At 41.6% G+C, this 22,908-nt stretch overlaps 1 protein-coding gene across 6 annotated transcripts in view; it reads left to right on the top strand.

The window, feature by feature from the left end:
- The window catches only part of PIP5K1B (phosphatidylinositol-4-phosphate 5-kinase type 1 beta), a 151,806-nt gene that overhangs the window by 105,009 nt on the left and 23,889 nt on the right, over positions 1 to 22,908 (top strand). For all 6 annotated transcript variants that reach the window (XM_061628705.1, XM_061628694.1, XM_061628665.1 and 3 more), the window contains 6 exons: positions 4,088 to 4,299; positions 10,108 to 10,191; positions 10,299 to 10,347; positions 11,624 to 11,708; positions 16,342 to 16,497; positions 21,044 to 21,188. In XM_061628705.1, coding sequence (XP_061484689.1) covers positions 4,088 to 4,299; positions 10,108 to 10,191; positions 10,299 to 10,347; positions 11,624 to 11,708; positions 16,342 to 16,497; positions 21,044 to 21,188 — 731 coding nt within the window. The remainder of the gene's footprint in view (positions 1 to 4,087; positions 4,300 to 10,107; positions 10,192 to 10,298; positions 10,348 to 11,623; positions 11,709 to 16,341; positions 16,498 to 21,043; positions 21,189 to 22,908) is intronic.

The following is a 22,908-nucleotide window of genomic DNA, read 5'->3' as shown; positions in this document are numbered from 1 at the left end:
CACAAAGAAAAGGCAGAAGTGTTCAATTACTACTTTGGCTCAGTCTTCTCCCAAAAAAGAGTCTGTGACTCTCCTAGGAAACATGAAGTAGAAGGGGCAGGATTGGAGCTTGAGATTAATAGACAAATGGTCAAGGAATACCTAATCACTTTGAACGAGTTCAAATCAGCAGGGCCCAATAAACTGTATCCTAGAGTATTGAAGGAACTGGCTGAAGAACTCTCAGAACTGCTCTCTATTATCTTTGCGAAATCATGGAGGACTGGTGAAGTGCCGGAAGACTGGAGGAGAACTAATGTTGTCCCTATCTTCAAAAAGGGCAAAAAGGAGGAACCAGGGAACTACAGACCAGTCAGCCTAACATCAATCCCTGGAAAAACTCGGGAGCAGATTATAAAGCAGTCAGTCTGTAAGCACCTTGAAAACAATGCAGTGATTACTAGGAGCCAACATGGATTTATGAAGAACAAATCCTGCCAAACTAATCTCATCTCATTTTTTGATCGGGTAACCTCCCTTGTAGACTGTGGGAATGCTGTGGACGTAATATATGTCGACTGCAGCAAAGCTTTTGACAAAGTGCCCCATGATATTCTGATTAGCAAGCTAGCTAAATGTGGGTTGGATGGAACAACTATCAGTTGGATCCATAGTTGGCTCCAGAATCGTACTCAAAGAGTGCTTATCAATGGTTCCTTCTCAAACTGGGCGGAAGTAACGAGTGGGGTACCGCAGGGCTCGGTCCTGGGCCCGGTGCTCTTCAACATTTTTATTAATGACTTGGATGAGGAGGTACAGAGCATGCTTATCAAATTTGCAGATGATACAAAATTGGGGGGCATATTTATTTATTTATTTAGTTTCATTTTTAAACCGCCCATAACCAATGGTTCCCTGGGCGGTGTACAACATACAAAAGTACAATATAAAATACAAGTGCACTAAACAATATCAAAACAACTAAAGCAATTAACACATCAAAATACTTAAAAATATATTAAATATATTTAAAATGTATTTAAAATGCATTTAAAATGCCTGGGAGAATAGGAAGGTTTTAGCCTGGCGCCGAAAGGATAACAGCGTAGGCACCAGGCGTACCTCCTCGGGGAGACTGTTCCACAATTCGGGGGCCACCACAGAAAAGGCCCTGGATCTTGTCATTACCCTCCGAGCTAATACCATGGAAGACAAACAAAATTCAAAGAGACCTTGATAGGCTGGAGCAGCCTTTCCCAGCCAGTGTGCCTCCAGATGTTGTTGGACCACAACTCCCATCTGTCCTGACCATTGGCAATGCTGGCTGATGGGGGATACTTGGCTCAGTAATATGACATGTGAGAAGGATCTTGGAATTGTCGTTGATCACAAGCTGAATATGAGCCAACAGTATGATGTGGCTGCAAAAAAGGCAAATGCTATATTAGGCTGCATTAACAGAAGTATAGTTTCCAAATCGCATGAAGTATGAGTTCCCCTGTATTCAGCACTGGTTAGGCCTCATCGTGAATACTGCGTCCAGTTCTGGTCTCCGCACTTCAAGAAGGATGCAGACAAACTGGAACAGGTTCAGAGGAGGGCAACAAGGATGATCAGGGGACTGGAAACCAAGCCCTATGAGGAGAGTCTGAAAGAACTGGGCATGTTTAGCCTGGAGAAGAGAAGACTGAGGGGAGATATGATAGCACTCTTCAAGTACTTGAAAGGTTGTCACATAGAGGAGGGTCAGGATCTCTTCTCAATCGTCCCAGAGTGCAGGACACGGAATAATGGGCTCAAGTTGCAGGAAGCCAGATTTCCACTGGACATCAGGAAAAACTTCCTAACTGTTAGAGCCATACAACAATGGAATCAATTGCCTAGAGAGGTAGTGGGCTCTCCGACACTGGAGGCATTCAAGAGGCAGCTGGACAGCCATGCTTTGATTTAGATTCCTGCATTGAGCAGGGGGTTGGACTTGATGGCCTTATAGGAGCCTTCCAACACTATTATTCTATGATCTATTCTGAGTGGTTTAGAAGATAAATCTCACCCCACGAGTGAAGTGGGCCTAGGCCTGAGTCAGTATACAAAAGGGGAGGCCAGCTGCTCTCTGCAAGAACATAGATGGCGGCAGCTACTATCTAAGGAAGGTTTGGACTCAGAGGCATGCCTGAGGGACTGATCTGAAGGACAATCTGGAGTCAGATTGCAAGGGACCCCATAAACATCACAATCCTTTTTAAAGATATATTTTATGGTGCAATACTTTCATTTAGTATCATTGTATATTGAATACATTGTGTTTTATGCATGTATGTATTTATATTTCTGTATATTTATATTTTGATGTTCAAGTGTGTTTTGGGGTTCAAGCATGTTCAGCCGTTTTGATCTATGGCTAGCACAGTAAAGGCATTCATTCAAAATCCTTTTAAGCTTTGAGATGCAGCTGAATGTGTAGTCAAGGATCAAGAGTAAAAAATTGTACACCTTCCTGATTAAATATTTGTTTTATGAAAAAGTGAGACAAATGTTCCTTCCCATTGGGCTGTAGTCAAACTTTAATAGTTTGCAATTCCAAATGTTTTTCTGGTGTGGTATAAATATAGGATATGCAATAATCTAATGTTTTTATGGAATACTTGTCCTTCCTTACGCAGCTGGGTGAATTGTCATTATTCACTGTATAATTCATTGGATGCTGCAATGTTGAAAAAAACTATTCAAACTCTGATGTGAAGATAATGTTTTGTTTCTACAGAAGAAGAAAAACAAACCATCTGTCAGTAACAAAATGTTAACAACTCACTGAAAATATGCCTTGTTTTAATGGGATGATGTGGGAGGACGGTGCTGTGGTTTTGTATTAATAGTCTGCAGAAAGCAGTTGTATCTTGATAAAACACACACATATTACAGGAAATTTCATTCAAGTTTCTTTATACCTTATTTGGAGAACAGAACATTTAGTAGTAAATCAAATATAAAAATTTGAGTTCAAATTTATTTTTATATTGTCATTAAACTATAGAAGGGAATCAACTTTTCCTTCAATTTTTCAGTAGCTTGCAGTGTTGACTCCCTTCTAGTTGTCAATAACATGTAATCAGTAATGCTGCATGTTATAGGCATATAATTGTTTCTCTGGAGTCAGGCTAACCCAGCAGAAAATGAAAAGCAACTAAGGAATGTTGCCACATTTGTGTGTGTGTGTTTGTGTGTACACGTACATACACACACATAATTACAGTTCTTCGTGAGAACTAAAGTCTCTCTTAAGCTTGTAATTCCCCAGTTCAAGGTGCAGAAGCATTAACAGGCCTCCTCTAGTATTCAAAGAGATTTGCTGTTTTTCCATTATCTGTTATAATTTTCTATCAATACTATATTTTTTAATAATTACTGTTTATTATTTTAATTTTCTACTATTGGATTCCAGCAGCTGTTTTCTCTTTGTATCACAGTTGCAAGTATTGATCCATGTAAAGCATCTACTGATGTTGGTATACTGAAATGTTCCATTTATTCAAAATGGTGTAATTATACTAATCACCAGCTTTGGAATGAAGCACATTGAATGGTGCCTCCCTTTCACCCCACTCCCACAAAATGTGTTTAATAGTGGACCACCTCAAAACTGTAATGACTACAAGCACATTAGAGTAAATTACCTTTTGTTGATTAGTTATCAAAGAAATCTTACACGTTGCCATATTTAGTTGCTATACTTAGAAAATAATAAATGAGTACCATCTCTCTTCATAACTTAGCACATTCATTGCTCATATTAACTGTTTCTTATTAAAGCTTTCTAAAACGTAGCAGAAATACAGTGTTCTTTGAATTCTGTAGTACAAAATTCTGTTGCTAGGTTCTAGTCTCTCAGTTATTATGCTGATCTCTGTTTTGTAAATCACATCATTCTGTAGCTGGTAGAGTACTGTACTCTAGTTAGATTTTATATTTGATATTGTAGGATACCAGATTGTGCACATTGTTTATACCTATTAAAATTTGTAACTTTAGTTTTTCTTTTACTCCTGTGACATTAGCCTTTTGGCTTTGGCAACATAACCAATTTCAATCTAAATTTTTTTATTACTAGGTACTGGAAAGCTTTAAAATAATGGATTATAGCTTACTGCTTGGAATCCACGTACTGGACAGTGCTGCAAAAGAGAGAGAAGGTGAAACTTCTCAAAACACATCTGATTCAAAACGGCCAGGGGGACAGAGAGTTCTCTATTCTACAGCTATGGAATCGATACAAGGTCCAGGAAAAACTGGGGACTGTGTCATCACGGAGAGTACCAATACGTAAGTTTCTAAAGATCTATTCTTAAAATGAGTTACTGGCTATTTCTAAATGATATTCCCTGTCCCAAATATTACACCTCAGATGAGCTGCCTAGCTTTCAGTTTGTGAATGATGAAATGATAGCTTTAAATCCAGTATCTTTGGAAAGAAGCACTTACGATATGCTCCTGCAGACCAGAAAATAAAAAGAGAGTGAGAAAAGATCAGTTTATCCATCATCTGCTCTGGAAAAAAAGAAGCACATGTATATCTTTAAATCCCTGGCATTATTGATGCTATCTGGGCAAATACCATAGTGAATAAGGTTAATTATGTAAGGTTACATGGAATGTTGGAGTTATCTGAACAGAAATGCAAGTATGTGAAAAGAAAAAGTGCCTTTAGAAACAGCAACTGCTGACTTTCTCCAAAAAGAGATACAGACCAGGGGAGGTTGCATGCTCCCTAACACTTTTTGAAAGTTTTTGATTGAGTAAGGTCACTGAATGTAAAGGGGCAGTTTATGTTATATACAATATGCAGTACCGCAGGCTTAAATATTTCATGGGAAACAGACTTCATGGTCCTCAGACCAAAAAAATACTTGGAGGGACATTGGGTCCAAACAAGCTCTCTGCACAATCTCAGCCTCAGGTCAGGGAATCTACAAATGACACTGAACTCCTGTCAAGCTCCATTTCTGCATATTGTATATGACATAATGCCATTTCCCAGTATTGTTGGAAGAGGGTGTAAGACACTATGCTGTTTCTACAATTTGTGGTGGACTTTTTCAAGGTTACATATATTCTGGCAGATAGTGTTTGCAATGTCAGATATCCTGTCTAACAGCCCTTGGTCCTCCTATCTATACTCCCGTTGCAATGTAGAAAGAGACTATATAAAGATCTGATTATATTTCTCATGACAGCAGTTTGAATGGAAGTTGCCCATCTTTGGAAATCTCAGGAGGGTTTTACTACACAGGGTTGGTTATCCAAAAGTCGGAAGATAGCTGTAGACAAGATACACAAGGGCAAGGCAGTCTGTGATCAGTTCTCAGATGTGGGACTACCACTTATTATGTACACTAATATTATGTACACTAATATCAATATCTCAGTGCAGTCATTAACCAAAATGGAGACAACAGTCAAGAAATCAGAAGAAGGCTAGGACTGGGGAGGGTAGCTATGAGAGAACTAGAAAAGGTCCTCAAATGCAAAGATGTATCACTGAACACTAAAGTCAGGATCATTCAGACCATGGTATTTCCGATCTCTATATATGGATGTGAAAGTTGGACAGTGAAAAATGCGGATAGTAGAAAAAACAACTCATTTGAAATGTGGTGTTGGAGGAGAGCTTTGCGCATACCATGGATTGCAAAAAGGACAAATAATTGGGTGTCAGAACAAGTTAAACCAGAACTGTCACTAGAAGCTAAAATGATGAAACTGAGGTTATCATACTTTGGACACATCATGAGAAGACATGATTCCCTAGAAAAGACAATAATGCTGGGGAAAACAGAAGGGAGTAGAAAAAGAGGAAGACCAAACAAGAGATGGATTCCATAAAGGAAGCCAAAGACCTGAACTTACAAGATCTGAACAGGGTGGTTCACGACATATGCTATTGGTGGTCGCTAATTCATAGGGTCACCATAAGTTGTAATTGACTTGAAGGCACATAACAACAACAGCAATATGCTGCCAGGCTCTGGGTGGTGCTCTGGATGAACCTCTCCCAAGAGCAAATTTTAAAATTGTTTTTGTATTTTTGTTTATTTAAAGTGTTTATAACCTCTTCATATATTTTTTTTAATCTCTAAAGGTATACAACACAAAAATAGCATCACTAAAACAATACAACCTAAAACCAATTTACTAATAGGCAAAAAACCTTGCGGTTTAAGAACGGACCTATAGTCAACAAATATTTCTATCAAACTTTAAAAAGAAGGGAAATTGGACAACTATAGTGAATGAACCAGGAGAGCAGGAGACCAGCCCTCCTTTCTGAGATATTGTACTGCCCTACAAATTTGTCAAAATGCAAACACCATTTGGGTTGGTCTTTCACAGTCCAATCCACTTGCTGTGTAGCTTGGAAGAATTTGGTAACGTGCCTCTGAGCATGTGGTGAGTGGTGGCAGGAACAGGAGGGGGAGGGAGGGAGGAGGAGGGGAGGAGCTTGGGTGGGTGGGCACTGGGCAGAAGGGAAGCCCCTTTCCTCTCCAAAAAGAAAACATTGTGAACAGAGTCATTCTTCTTCATGGTTTCTCCCACCTTTTTATTCTACAGCAGGCACATGTAGCCTCCCACCCAAATTTAAACCAAAGCTGTCAATGGCCACATCCACACCAGACCTTTATTTCACTTTAGACAGTCATGGCTTCTCCCAAAGAATCCTGGGAAGTGTAGTTAGTGATGGGTGCTGAGAGTTGCTAGGAGAGGCCCTGTTCCACTCACAGAGCTTCAATCAGAGCACCTGACTGTTAACCCCCTCTAGCCACTGGAGCTCTGTCAGGGGAATAGGAGCCCCCTCTCAGCACCCTTCACAAACTACACTTCCCAGGATTCTTTGGGGGAAGCCATGACTGTTTAAAGTGAAATCAATGTGGGTGTGGCCCCCGATTAGGCAAGCCCAGCAGCTGTGATCTGGCTTTTAGAACACTGACAGTTGGTTCTTACTGTGCATGCCCGGACTTATCATTCAATGCAAAATGTCTTAAATTAATTAAAAATCAGCCAGGCATTTTTTAAACTTTTAAACTGCAGAAGATGGAAGGTCAGAGTCTGGGGCAAGGTCAGTAATAGGATTCCAGGTACTCTGTGAACATGGCTGATTTTTAATGAATTTCAACAGATTATGGGAACTCTGAGTGAAAAAAGTCCAAAGCGGGTTTGGTTTTTTTCTCTCTCTTTTTACACTTTGAACTCACAATTCTCTTTGACTGTTTTGTGTATTGCCATGAGAATTTAGAGGGTTGTTAAGCAAGCATTTCTGAGTTCAGGACTATAAGTTTTGTAAGGTTTTGTTTTGAAATGAGCTTATGGGAAGCATCAGAATGGCATGGGGAGGTATTTTCAGTTTAACATTGTGGAATGCGAAAAATCCATGCTGACTACAGTATACAGCCACTCTCATGGCTGTATAATAAAACGGTGGTATAAAAGCAAATAAAAACAGGAATTCAGAGAATTCAAACTAATGAAAACAGGGTCTGATCTTATGTGTCAGCAAAGCCTGGGCAAAAAGATATGTCTTTACAACATGTCTAAAGCAACTGATTATTCCTGCTTCACATATGGAAGAGAGAAGGGTATTCCATAGTCAAGGAGCAATAGTGGAAAATGCCTGTTTTTCAGGTCACCACCCTATGCTATTTTGTAGGGTGCAATACCAAGACTAGAATTTCCCCAGATGATCTAAGTGATCTTACAGGTCTAAATGGGCAGGTGATGTTTCAGGTAACCTAGTACTGAGTCATTCAGGGCTTTATATGTTAACAACAAGACTTTGAATATGGCCCCATAGCTCATTGGCAGCCGGTGCAGTTCCGTCAGCACACAATATGTGCGCGTCCAGGTGCTTCACTCCTGACTTCAGCTTTCAGACCAATCCCAAGGGAAGCCTCACATAGAGCACATTACAGTAGTCCAATCATAAGGTTAGTAATGCATGAATCATGTTGGTGAAGCTCTCTATTCCTGTCCGGCAAAGGGCATAGTTGGCATACCAACCTAAGCTGCTGATAGGCACTCCTTGTCACAGAAGTTATCTGAGCCTCCGGTGACAAAGATGGATCAAAGGGCACCCCAAAACCACACACCTGTTCCTTCAGAGGGAGTGCAACCCTATCTAGAACTGGTGAGCTTCGCAACTTCTGGACCTGGGAACACAGAATCCCCCAGTGCTGTTCTCTGAACCCAGCACTATGGGTAGGAGCAGAACCACTGCAACGTAGTGCCACTAACTCCAAAATCACTGAGATGGTCCAAGAGGATACTGTGGTCAATGGTATCAAAAGCCACTGAGAGATCAAGCAAGAGTATGTTTTTATACTACTGTTTTATGTTGTAGTTTTGTTTTAATTATATTGTGTATTTTTTATGTTATACATCACTTAGCGATTTTTAAATACTAAGCACTTTATTTTATTTTATATAAAAACCTTTATAAAGATTGACTATGGAGCAAACTACTCCCCATCAGTTGTGGGTGTAGATCAGTCCAGAAAGATTTCTGGTGGTTGGGTGGAGTAATCCCTGAGGACCCCTTTTCTATATACAGTCCAAATGGCACCCACTTGTCCACAAATTTGTTCTCCATTTGTCCTTTGCTAGCTCATTGATAGTGAGCCAGCTGCCATACTTGAGCCATTCAGCTACTTACAGTAAAACCATCTGATGTTTTCCAGAATTGGGCAACTTCTACTCTAGCCGTCACAAGTAACAGTATTACAAAGTCTTCATGCACTACCTGCCCCCTTTGTTTCAGAAGGATGGATCAAGGGCCAGAGCAGGGTCCAAAGTGACCAGATGCTGTGTAGTATCTGATATAGTCCCAAAGACTATTTCCCAAAATGCTTGCCTTTGGACAAGTCCACAAAATAAGAAAGAATGCGTGCTCTCTTCCCCATACCCCCTCCAGCATCTAGGTGATATGATTCTATTAATGCAGTGGAGCCTAACTGGTATCGGATGCCACCTGTAGACAACTTTTAGGGCAATCTTCGTTACTTTTGCTGAAATAATGCACAGCTTAAGAATAGCTTCCCCACACAATCCTGAGCCCTGCTGTGCACCTATAGGAGAATGGAGACAATGATTTTGTTCAACATGGAGGACAGCCCTTTCTCCATCTGCACAGAATGGATACACATATTTTCAAAGATTGTAAGGCAGAGCTGGAGAAACTTTTTTTCCCTGGCAGGCCAGATCTGTATTTGCTCTACCTCTCACAGGCCAAATTAGACATGAAGGTGGGACCACCCACCTGTGCATCACCTGAGGTCACAATGATGTTGGGTGACAAGCCCCGTTTGAAGGAGTGCTTACTCCAGGATCACAAAAGGACTTGCAGGAAAACTGCTGCTAAAATGGAGGGGGTGTTCCCCCATTTTAGCAAGGGTTGTAATACAAACCCCTTTGTGAAACTGGAGCAATGCATGCTCCCACTGCTCATCATTTTAAGCTCCTGACTGTTCCTTTGAAGCCATGCAGGTACTGGCCCCACACCTGACATTATCTATGCCATCAGGGATGGGGTGGGTGGGCATGGTTTGTCAGGAATGATCTGGTGGGCCAAAGTTGGCCTGTGGGTTGGAGGTTCCCCACCCCTGCCGTAAGAGATCTGTCTGAAACCCTTGACCTGTGTACCTTTCTGTCATTAGATAAAACCTGTGCATGTTGTAGCCATGGGATCAGCCTCCTTGAAGTTCTTCTGCATGATTATCTTTCCCCATGAGCAAGTATTCAAACTGCTCTGTGATACTATTCACAGCCGGTGCTGTTTGATACTCCGTGATGTTATTTGCACTCAGTATTTGCACCAAGTTGTGTGTAAAATGAATGGTGTGCTCCGATGGTTGTTAACTGTGAATTACTGGGAAATCACAGTAGAAATACACTTTTTTAAAAAAGAAGTTTGCTTTTAAGACCCATTTTGTTACCCAGATCATGTTGTCCTTGGCATGTGTTATCTTAAACATCAATACTATGGGCTCTTTTATTTTTATTGTTAGTACTGTACATTTCATTTGTAATTTGAAAGAAGGTCTAATGCACAATATGTCAAAATTATTTTGTTGCTGCTGTCAGAATGGGAGGCATTCCAGCTAAAAGCTACAAAGGAGAAAAGCTGTTGCTGTTTATGGGCATTATTGATATCCTACAGTCTTACAGGTAAATAATATTCTAACATTATTTTGATACTGATACAGCTCCTAGATTTAAAGCTCCTATAAGATGGAGTGTATTTCATTAAGCTAATTTTGTTGGTGTGTCATTAGGTTAATAAAGAAATTGGAGCATTCCTGGAAAGCACTTGTTTATGATGGGGTAAGCCATGCTTTGTATTGTTATAATGTTTAGATATATGATTTTATATTCATTACTGCTGCTACTGTCAATCATATACTACATGTGTCATTAGGATATATATGCTGTTGTCACTGATGTATTTGCTTATTTTATACTGTGTTAATCAATGTGCTTTTTGGAATAAAATAAGCAAAACACAGAGATCCCTGTCCCACAGTCTTACAGTGTACATAGTGATAATAGGGAAAACAGACTGAAGGAAAGGAAAAGGTAAGGTTCAAAGAGAAAATGGAAATGGACTGTCTTCAAGTCGATTCCAGCTTATGGCAACCCTGTGAATAGGGCTTTCATGGTAAGCGGTATTCAGAGGTGGTTTACCATTGCCTTCCTCTGAGGCTGAGAGGCAGTGACTGGCCCAAGGTCACCCAGTGAGCTTCGTGGCTGTGTGGAGATTTGAACCCTGGTCTCCCAGGTCGTAGTCCAACATTCTAACCACTACGCCACACTGGCTCTCTCAAAGAGAAAGTGGCTGCAAATGTAGTTTTGACTGGGGATGGACAAAACTGTGATGATATTTGCATGGACTATAGTGCAAAAATCTTTCTTAAATTAACATATAAGAAATAAGGTTGACTTTCCAATTGTGAAGAAATTAGATAACATCCTAACCCCCGACAGTCATAGTGTTGGTAATTAATATAATTCCCATCCCCAACTCCAGCATTACATTCAGGCCTCAAAAAAACTAACATCCATATACGAGTTTGCTGTTTGTTAAGACAACTGCATCTGGTATGTCTATCTTCATTACTGATCTGTAAGGAAATGGATAAAGACACCTTAGTAAGCCTTAAGACAACATTTCAGTGTTTAAATAGAGGGAGTAATCTTTAACTTTCCCTGACAAATTGCAGGGGGAAATGAATGTGGTATTCTGTAAATATTTTTATGAAATTAAATTATCTGAAGATGAGGAGTACATTTTGGCAATGATACCTTGATAGTGAGAGACAAATATTTAATTTTTTTGGTTATATGATCTAATGATGTTTCACAATTTTATTCCATCATAAACAATGGATGACATCCAAGGTCACATAGACAAACTTCTTTTTCCCTCCTCACTCTGTAGCTACTCCCCACCCCCCAAAATCTGCTGCGTCCCCCATAGCAGATTTTGGAGATATGCAGGGAAAGGCAGATGAATACCATTGGATTTCACAATTTACTGGTTTTTTTAAAAAAAATATTCTGTCTGATTGTCCTGATATTAAATACTTTTCTTGTCTTGTAGGACACGGTTTCAGTGCACAGGCCAAGTTTTTATGCTGACAGGTTTTTAAAGTTTATGAGTTCCAGGGTGTTCAAAAAAAATCAAGGTAGGTGCCATCTCACAATTAATCATCTTAGAGCTATTCTTTATGTTGTTTTTATTAATTTTATTTATTTGTTGCTTTCCACAAAAAATGTCTCAAAGTGGCTTTTACTTAGCTTATGGAGACCCCTTGAAAATATATTTTGAGTGATGACTTAGCCTGTAAGACAGCTAGCACTATCAGTGGGTGCTCTGCATGCAAAAGAATAGGAAGTGGAGAGCCGCATTAAATGTTGATAGGAGACAAACAGCAAGAGAGGGCTGTTGCCTTCATGCTCTGTCATGTGGTTCCAGAAGAATCTGGCTGGCTGTTGTTGAAAACAGGATGCTGGACTAGATGGACTCCTGGAGTTGGTTGCACAACAGTAAGCCAAATTATGGCTTACCTGGACTGCACAAATGTGTGGGGTCACAGAGAGTAGCTCACAGTCTCTCCCCAGACCTTTCCACTGCCATGCTATGCTGACCTAAGCCAAGGTTTGGCTTAGTGTGCCATCCAAATGGGGAGTTGAGGTGAAACCTTTTTTCATTAATCATGAACTGTAACTAAGAAGGGCTACAGGTCATGGTTAGCGAGAAGAGAGCTTAACTATGAGTCCTGGTTTGGGCAACACATTAACCCCACAGTGCAGCACAAAAATGACAAGGGAGGAGCAAAGCGGCTGTGACCTCCTTTCCTGGAGGCCACATGGTCTTGGTAAGCTATAGTTTGGTGTACCATCTCATACAAAGCAGTCTCGATCTGATCCAGCAGAACTCTTCTTAAGGTATATAATGTTACATAGGTCTATGGCCATACTACCCTGAACACGCCCAATCTCGTCTGATCTCGGAAGCTAATGTTACATAAGTCATGCTGTAAGTCCTCTCAGAGGAGTAGTTTTAGAAGTTTTTGCAGGTGGACTGGCCATAACACCCTGTTCCTAATATTTTGTAATGGTGTTTCTGCCTATGATTCTGATATAATAACCCTCCACTGCTACATAGTGCTGGCATAGCACTTCATAACTTTCTAGCTTATTTGTGAGCATAGCAAACCTTGCAGTCTGGATGCTTATAACCTATGTTACCTGGACGTATGTAATATAGAACATATCATTCAAGGATTTTGTGAATTCCTATGCACAGGTTTGTGCAGGGAACACCATGGGAATGATCCTTCCCAGTGCAAGCATGCATAGAGGAATCCCCATAATGAATAGCAGAATCCTGTTTTCATCTACCTACAATCCCCTGTGTGCATGCACCAGTTTGGTATGGGAAATGTCAATCCTACGCCGGCATGCAGAATTCCTTTCAATTTACTACACTCTCCTTAGTGAAGGAGCATGTTTGCATTCCATGACCAAACAGAGTACAGATTTGATGGGTAGTCATAGTCATGCCCCTTTAGGATGCACACCTTAACGTGGTGAGGGAGTTTGAGAGTGTTGAAGAAGCTGAGAGCAATGCCATCAGGAGTCTAAACCAAGAGGCTAGACTCCAAGCAGGGGCACCCAAGGCGGAATGGTCAAAGCTGAGACACGAGACTAAGATACATCCAAACTTGGAGGAAGGCAATGGTAAACCACCTCTGAATACCTCTTACCACGAAAACCCTATGAACAGAGTATCCAAAATGCAACACAAGATAGTGCTAGAAGATGAGAACCCCAGGTCAGAAGGCACTCACCGAGCTACTGGGGAAAAACAAAGGACAAGTATGAGTAGCGTTGTGACTAATGATGCAGCTGGGTCAAAGCTGAAAGGAAGCCCAGAGGCTGATGTGCACAGATGTGAAAGGAGAGCCAGGAGTTGTACGATGCACACAATGGGAACATGGAATGTGAGAAGCATGAACCAGGGGAAGTCAGAAATTGTCAAGTAAGAAATGGAATGTATCAACATTACAAATACTTGGCATGAGTGAATTAAAATGTACAGGAATTGGGACATTTTCAATCAGGCTACAAAATATTTTATGCAGAAAATGAGAAATCAAGAAGAAATGGGGTTGCTTTGATAGTGAGAACTGATGTAGCAAAAGCAATTAGGAGCTACAAGGCAAGGTCTGAGCAAGTGATATCAATGAGATTAAACGGGAAACCTATTAACATAGCCATCATCCAACTCTATGCTCCAACGGCAAACGCAGAAGAAGAGGAATTGGAGAGATTTTACGCAGAAGTACAGGAGGAAATTGATCACACACCAAAACAAGATGTGCTGATAATCAAGGGGGACTGGAATGCAAAAGCAGGGAACAAAGAAGAACTAGGAATTGTGGGGAAATGGGGCTTAGGAGATAGAAATGAAGCAGGAGAAAGACTTATTGAATTCTGTGAAGCCAATAATTTGTTTCTTGCGAATACATTTTTTGAGCAACCAAAAAGATGACTGTACACATGGACATCATCAAATGGTCAATATAGGAATCAAATTGATTATATAATTGGTAGCAGAAGAGGAAGAAGTTCCATACTCTCTAAGAAAACAAGACCAGGAGCAGACTGCAGTACAGATCATGAACTGGCCATATAGAAAATGAGAGTAAAGCTAAAGAAGAAGAACAAAGCAATCATAATGCCAAAATACAATTTAAATAACATCCCACAAGAATATAAAGATCAAGTAAGGAACAGATGTAAGGCTTTAAACTTAGTTGACAGAGAACCAGAAGAACAATGGACTGAAGTCAGAGACATTATCAGGGAAGAGTGCAAAAAGACAATACCTCTAGTTAAAAAGAGAGAAAACCTCAATGGATGACTGAAGAAACTCTTAAAATGGTTAAAGAGAGAAGGAAAGCAAAAGCAAGAGGAGATAGAAACACCTTCAGAACCCTTAATGCAACTATACAGCGACTAGTAAGTAGGGACAAAGAGAACTATTACAATAGTTATTGTATAGAAATAGAAGAGGACAACAAAAAGGGAAGAACAAGAGCCCTATTCCAAAAGATTAGAGAAATGAAAGGGAAATTTAAGCCAAGGGTAGGGATGTTGAATAATAATCAACAGGGGAACACACTGACTGACCGAGATGAAATAAAAGGAAGATGGAAGCAATACACTGAAGATGGAAGCAATACACTCTATAAAAGAGATGCCAGGATGACAAATGCATTCATGGAAGAACCGTATGATGAAGAACCAGAAATTTTAGAATGTGAGGTGAAAGCTGCTTTTAAAATACTTGGAAGAAACAAATCACAAGGAATAGATGGCATACCAATAGAGTTGCTACAAGATACTGAATCTGTCCAAATTTGACAAAAAATTGCCAAGAAATATGGAAAACTAAACAATGGACCACAGACTGGAAGCGTTCCATATACATCCCAATTCGAAAGAAAGGGGATCCCAAGGAATGCAGTAATTATCGAACTATTGCCTTAATATCCCACACAAGTGAAAGTTGGACAGTGAAAAAAGTAGATAGTAGAAAAATCAACTCATTTGATATGTGGTGTTGGAGGAGAGCTTTGTGCATACTATGGACTGTGAAAAAGACAAATAATTGGGTGTTAGAACAAATTAAACCAGAACTGTCACTAGAAGCTAAAATGATGAAACTGAGGTTATCATACTTTGGTCACATCATGAGAAGACATGATTCACTTGAAAAGACAATGATGCTGGGAAAAACAGAAGAGAGTAGAAAAAGAGGAAGACCAAACGAGATGGATTGATTCCATAAAGGAAGCCACAGACATGAATTTACAAGATCTGAACAGGGTGGTTCACGACAGATTATGTTGGAGGTTGCTGATTCATAGGGTTGCCATAAGTCGTAGTCGACTTGAAGGCACATAGCAACAACATACTCATGCAGAGGTTTCTTGTTCTTGTCACTGCTCTGATGCTGTGCCTGCTGCATTTGTGCGAAAGGCTTGGGGGCAGGAATTGAACAGGACTCTGCAATTCTTTTGGAGATCCCTCTGCATATGTGCCCTGAGACATGCCTGTGTATCAACATGAGCAGCAACATACAACCTTATGGTGCCTCTACAGATCTTAAGGTTCAAGCAGCTTTTTCTATTTATACAAGCACAGATGTCATTTATTTTTAATATAAAATATGCAGGTTATAGGTTATATCCCTAAAACATTCTTGAAGTTCTTTACAATAAAATTTCAGATATTCTGTTTGTGTGTGTGTGTGGTTTGTTTTGGATTATATTTGTAGTCAAACTTCTCCCTTGTAATTTTATTTGTAAGAAGATTTAGGTTTATACCGTTATCTTGTATATTGTAAAATGTATTCTGCAGAAAAATGGCCAAATGCTATTTTTTATTAGATGAAGAGATTACATAGTGATAATATACCAGATACTTTGCTTTTTACTAGCCCCTTGCCATGAAAAAGTTCAATTCAAGTTTTATTATTGTATCGCTAAATGTTAATACGTCTCAGATTTATGCTGGCCTCTATTATAGAGTTTTCTGAAGACAATTACATTCTTGCATAGTGCTTGGGATAATACCAGTTATTTGAGAAAGCTCATCAAACTTCTTTTGTGACAGCCAGCAACACTGATGTGTGATGAACAAGATATTGTGAAAGAGTTTGTATAACATTGAAAAATCCTGCTTAAAAACTTTTTACTTAATTTATCTATACTTAATTTATGTGCCTTGATTTTATTATTTTTTCAGCTTTAAAGTCTTCTCCTTCGAAGAAACGATGCAATTCCATTGCTGCTCTGAAGGCTACATCACAGGAATTTGTTTCCATGGTTAGCCAAGATTGGAAAGATGAAAAGCATGACTTGCTTACAGAGGGGCAGAGTTATTGTAGCCTTGATGAAGAAGGTAATGCTTCAAGTTTGGTACACTGCTCTTAATAAACCCAAAGATTTTCCAAAGCTACAATCTGTACTTCTCCTGCTTTAAAAAAAAAAGTGATAGATTTAAAGCAAGAAGAGAAGCTTAAAGCCATGATTGGAAAACAATGGTTAAGCGATTCTAGGTTGTCTTTGCAAATAATGAAATTCTTTAAATCAGTTGTTGTTGGTCTCCAAATTCAGTCATCCATAGCCAGCATGGCCAGTGTTCAGGAATGATGAGAGTTATGGTCAAGTAACAACTGGAGGACCATAGGTTTTCCATCTCTGCTTTAAATAAACTGGTTACCTCCTTGGTGACTCTCCTTCATCTTGGGAATTAATCATAGTCCATGCTTGTGTTGCTTGTCCCAATTCTAATTTCTTGTTAAGGCATAAAAGCTTCGACACATTTATTGATCGATTGATTGCATTTGTATACTGCCCCATAGCTGAAGCTCTCTGGGCAGTTTACAACAATTAAAAACATTAAAAACAAATATACAAATTTAAAAACACATTTTTAAAAAGCAATTTAAAAACATGCTAAAATGACTTGGAGAAGAGCAAAGTCTTGACCTGGCGCCAAAAAGATAACACTGTTGGTGCCAGGTGCACCTTGTCAGATAGATCATTCCATACTTTGGGGGCCATCACTGAGAAGGCCCTCTCCCTTGTTGCCAGACTCCTAGATTCCCTCGGAGGAGGCATCCGGAGGAGGGCCTTGGATGTTGAGCGTAGTGTACAGGTGGGTTCTTGTCAGGAGAGGCATTCCATCAGGTATTGTGGTCCTAAGCCATGTAAGGCTTTATAGGTTAAAAACAGCACCTTGAATCGAGTTCGGAAACATACAGGCAGCCAATGCAAGCAGGCCAGAATCTGTTTTATATGTTCGAAGGGTCTGGTCCCTGTTACCAATCTGGCAGCTGCATTTTGCACAAGCTGCAGTTTCCGAACTGGCTTCAAAGGCAGCCCCATGTAGAGTGCATTGCAGTAATCTAACTTGGAGGTTACCAGAGCATGGACCACTGAAGCCAGGTTATCCCTGTCCAGATAAGGGCATAGCTGGGGCATCAACCAAAGCTGGTAGAAGGCACTCCGTGCCACCGAGGCTACCTGAGCCTCAAGTGACAGAGATGGTTCTGGGAGGACCCCCAAGCTACAAACCTGCTCCTACAGGGGAGTGCAACTCCATCCAGGACAGGTTGGACATCCACCATCCAGTTAGAAGAACCACCCACTAGCAGCATCTCCATCTTGTCTGGATTGAGCCTCAGTTTATTAGCCCTCATCCAGTCCATTGTCGCAGCCAGGCACTGGTTCAGCACATTGACAGCCTCACCTGAAGAAGATGAAAAGGAGAAATACAGCTGCATGTCATCAGCATACTGATGGCAACACACTCCAAAGCTCCGGATGACCGCACGCTACAGTTTCATGTAGTTGTTGAACAGCATGGGGGACAGAACTGACCCCTGCGGAACCCCATAAGGTAGAGTCCAGGGTGCCGAGCAATGCTCCCTATGCACCACCGTCTGGAGCTGACCCACCAAGTAGGAGTGGAACCACCGCTATGCAGTCCCTCACACTCCCAACTCAGCCAGTCTTCCCAGAAGGATACCATGGTCGATGGTATCGAAAGCTGCTGAGAGATCAAGGAGAATCAACAGAGTCACACTCCTCCTGTCTCTCTCCTGACAGAGGTCATCGTACAGGGCGATCAAGGCTGTTTCCGTGCCAGAACCAGGCCTGAAACCCGACTGAAATGGATCCAGATAATTGGTCTCATCCAAGAGTGTTTGGAGCTGGCTTGCCACCACTCATTCCAGGACCTTGCCCAGGAATGGAACATTTGCCACCAGCCTATAGTTATTAAGATTTTCTGGGTCCAGGGAGGGTCTCTTCAGGAGTGGTCTCACTACCGCCTCTTTCAGGCAGCCAGGGACCAACCCCTCTTGCAGAGAGGCATTAATCACTTCCCTGGACCAGCCGGCTGTTCCATCCCTGCTAGCTTTTATTAGCCAAGAAGGGCAAGGATCCAGCACAGATGTGGTTGCACGAACCTGTCCAAGCACCTTGTCAACATCCCCAAGCTGTATCAACTGAAACTAATCCAAGAAATTGGGACAAAGCTGTGCTGTGGATACCTTGCTTGATTCGCCTGCTATAACACTGGAGTCTAAGTCCTGGTGGATGCTAAAGATTTTATCCTGGAAGTGCCTAGCAAATTCATTACAGCAGGCCTCAGATGGTTCTACCATGTCCTTGTGGCCAGCGTGTAATAGCCCCCTGACAATTCTGAGGAGCTCTGCTGGGCAGCAGATTAATGATTTGATGGTGGCAGCAAAATATTGTTTTTTGCTGCCCTCGCTGCCCCTAAATACAGCTTACCATCGGCACTTACCAGTGTATAATTGCATCCACTAGGAGTTCGCCTCCATCTGCACTCAAGCCATCTCCTATATTGTTTCATCGCTCTCAGCTCTGGGATATTCCATGGAGCTGTACGAGCTCTACACAGGAGAGGGCACTCAGGAGCAATCGTGTCAACCACCCAGGTCATTTCTATATCCACAGTTCAACCAGGGTTTGAACAGGAGCGCCAGTCCTATAATCTGGAAAACTCCCCAGAGCCCTTCGGAAATCATCCGGATCCATTAGTCTCTGGGGCTGGGCCAACTTAATTGGTCCCCCACCCTTGCAGAGGAGAAAAGCCGTTATAAGTCTAAACTTCAGCAAGCAGTGATCTGTCCATGACAGAGGGACTGATGTAAGGCCCCCCACATTCAGATCACCATCTCGGTGTCCACTTGCAAAAACTAAATCTAGAGTATGCCCTACTACATGTGTTGGGCCAATGGCATATTGGGACAGTCCCATGGTTGTCATGGAGACCATGAAGTTCTGAGCCACCCTGGATATGGTGGCCTCGGCATGGATGTTGACATCCCCCAGAACCAACAGTCTGGGGCATCTCAACAGTACACCTGAGACCACCTCCGTCAGCTCAGCTAGAGAGTCTGTTGGGCAGCGGGGTGGGCAGTACACCAACAGAATCCCCAGTCTGTCCCACTGACACAACACAAGGTGCAAACACTCCAGGCCAGCAGTCACATGGACAGGGTGCTTGCAGAGGGAGATGGAGCTCCTATAGACCACAGCAACCCCGCTCCCTGACCCTCAGGTCTACCCTGATGCTGAGCCAGGTACCCTGGCAGGCATAGCTGGGAGAGACTGACTCCTCCCTGCTCACCCACCCAGGTCTCGGTTATTAGATGCAGCAGCAAGCAAGCAAGCAGACAGCAGCAGCAGCAGCAGCAGCAGCAAAAGCAAACAGTTCTCCTTCTTCCCTGGGTGGTGGTGGTCCCCTTCCTCCTGCAGGCACTGGGTCTCCCAAGCCACCTCAGCCAGCCAGCTTATGTATCTCCTCCAGAGAAGGGACAGATGGATGATATCAGCAACAACTGGCTGAGTACCTGGGGTCCTAGTCCTGCAAGGCGTGACAACCTGCAGCACAGAAGTCCAACATCAAGAGGGCGGTGGTGGTAGTCCAGCAGCAGCAGCAGCAAGGGCGGTGGTGGTCCCCTTTCTCCTACAGGCACTGGGTCTGACTGAACCACAGCCTCTGTGCTCTGAAATAGGCACTTAACATCCCTGTCATTGCTTTTGCTTGCAGATTCACATGTAGTATCATCATAGATTCTATGAATCATAGAGTTGGAAGGGGCCTATAAGGCCATCGAGTCCAACCCCCTACTCAGTGCAGGAATCCAAATCAAAGCATGCAATGCAACTTAAAGCATCAGTTATGAGTGTGTGTCTTCGAAAATCAACCTTAGTTTTCCCTACTCCGTCTGTTTTCTCTTCATAAACTATGGTTAAGAAGCTGTGAATTAGTGTTGTGGGTGTACACTTCTTCCTCTTCCTCCCCCTGCCCCCCATCATGCATCAGATGTGGCATGAAGAAATTGGGCTGAGTATAACCTAGCTTGTTATGGACTGTATTTAGTTATTTATTTATTAAATGTATATTTCACGTAACCTCCCAGAAGTAGCCCAGAATGGCATAACAGTATGAACATAATGTCGAACTGCAGCTTCATGCAAGCCAGGGTAGTCAAGCCAAAACCGGCATACAATGAAGGGGAGGGATGAAGGATGAATGTGTAGCCACAGTGCATGTGTGCATGTTTTCAATACAAGTAAAAAAGAAAAAGGGGGGTTCAAAACCCAAATTGACCAAATGGTATAAAATAATTTATTAAAAGTTTTAAATGATATATGAACAAAAGGTAAATCATATAAATGTATATGTTTGTATTGTAGCCCCCGACGAAGGCTGATATGCAATAAAGCCGAAACGCGTTGGGCATTTTTAAGAAGATAAAATAAATTATTTTATACCATTTGGTCAATTTGGGTTTTGAACCCCCCTTTTTCTTTTTCTTTTTGATTATTGACCACCACTACTCCTCTTTTTCAATACAAGTAAGCAAGAATGATCTACAGACTTTTATTTTCCTTTTCCTACACAGTATTAGCCTCCCGACATCGACCAGATTTAGTGCCAAGCACACCTTCTCTGTTTGAAGCAACATCTTTAGCAACCACAATTTCTTCATCTTCTCTGTTTGTAGATGACAATTATCAACATGATGGAACTAGGTTTTATTCTAGCAGGTAATTAAAATGTTTAAATTGTATCTATGCTAGAGATGAGTAGACTCCCCCCCCTTTCTGATTGTATTTATTCAAGGGAAAAATAAGCTATTATAGACGAGATTCCCCTGAGCCTGCAGCATTCTAGTCTGTACATTTAGTCCTCCCCCTTCAGTTGATCTCTTGGACTTACCAGAGGTTGTAAGGTAGAGGTAGGGAACATGTGCAGGACTACATTTCCCTTCATCTCTGACCATTGGCCACGCTTGCTGGGACTAATGAGAGTTGTAGTACAACAATATCTGATAGGCCACACGATCACAATGACCTTGAATCCTTATTGTATCTTTATTATACAGCCACGAGAGTGACTGTATACTATAGCCAGCGGGGATTTTTCACATTCCACAGTGTCAAATTGAAAATACCCCCCATGCCATTCTGATGCTTCCCATAAGCTCATTTCAAAACAGAACCTTACAAAACTTATAGTCCTGAACTCAGAAACGCTTAACAACCCTCTTAATTTTCATGGTGATACACAAAACAGTCAGAAAGAATAGACAGTTCAAAGTCTAAGAAGAGGGGGGGAAACTCCAGAGCCCTTTTGGACTTTTTTCTGTCAGAGTTCTCATAATCTGTTGAAATTCATTAAAAATCAGCCACAGTCACAGAGTACCTGTAATCCTAATACTGACCTTGCCCCATACTCTGACCTTCACCTTCTGCAGTTTAAAAGTTAAAAAAAATGCCTGGCTGATTTTTAATTATATAAGAAATTTTGGCTGGCACCCTATGATAACACAGGGCATGCTCAGTAAGAACCAACTGTCAGAGTTCTAAAAGCCAGACTCACAGCTGCTGGGCTTGGCTAATCAGGGTGCCACACCCACACCAGACACTAGTCATGGCTGTCAAGTGTAGTTTGTGAAGGGTGCTGAGAGGAGACTCCTGTTCCACTGAGAGAGCTCCAGTAGCCAGACTGGTTTAACAGTCAGCCACTGTGATTGAAGGTCTGTGAGGGGAACAGAGCGTCTCCTAGCAACTCTCACCACCCTTCACTAACTATGCTTCCCAGGATTCTTTGAGAGAAGCCATGACTGTCCAAAGTGAAATAAAGACCTGGTGTGGATGTGGTCAGGGACAGCTTTGGTTTAAATTTGGGTGGGAGGCTACATGTGCCTGCTGTAGAATAAAAAGGTGGGGAAAATGCTGAAAAGCAATTATACTGTTCACAATGTTTTCCTTTTGGAAAGGAAAGGGGCTTCCCTTCTGCCCAGTACCCACCCACCCAGTATCCTCCCCCTCCTCTCCCTGCCCCTCCCCCAGGTCAGTGTTGGATTATGACCTGGGAGACCAGGATTCAAATCCCCACACAGCCATGAAGCTTCGGCCAGTCACTGCCTCTCAGCCTCAGAGGAAGGCAATGGTAAAACAATTTGGGTTGGTCTTTCACACCACTCACCATATGCTCAGAGGCACATGTTACCAAATTCTTGCAAGCTACACAGGAAGTGGATTGGACTGTGAAAGACCAACCCAAATTGTGTTTGCATTTTGACAAATTTGTAGGACAATACAATATCTCAGAGAGGAGGTCATGTCTCCTGCTCCCCTTGTGCATTCACTATAGCAGCCCAATTTCCCTGCTTTTTAAAGTTTGATAGAGATATCTGTGGGCTATAGGTACGTTCTTAAACCTCAAGGTTTTTTGCCTATTAGTGAATTGTATCCAGAGTTC

The sequence above is a fragment of the Rhineura floridana genome, chromosome 1, assembly GCF_030035675.1.
Source record: "Rhineura floridana isolate rRhiFlo1 chromosome 1, rRhiFlo1.hap2, whole genome shotgun sequence".
In the NCBI taxonomy this organism is placed as follows: domain Eukaryota; kingdom Metazoa; phylum Chordata; class Lepidosauria; order Squamata; family Rhineuridae; genus Rhineura; species Rhineura floridana.
Note: the sequence above shows the minus strand (reverse complement) of the source record. Positions and strands in the feature narration are given on the sequence as shown.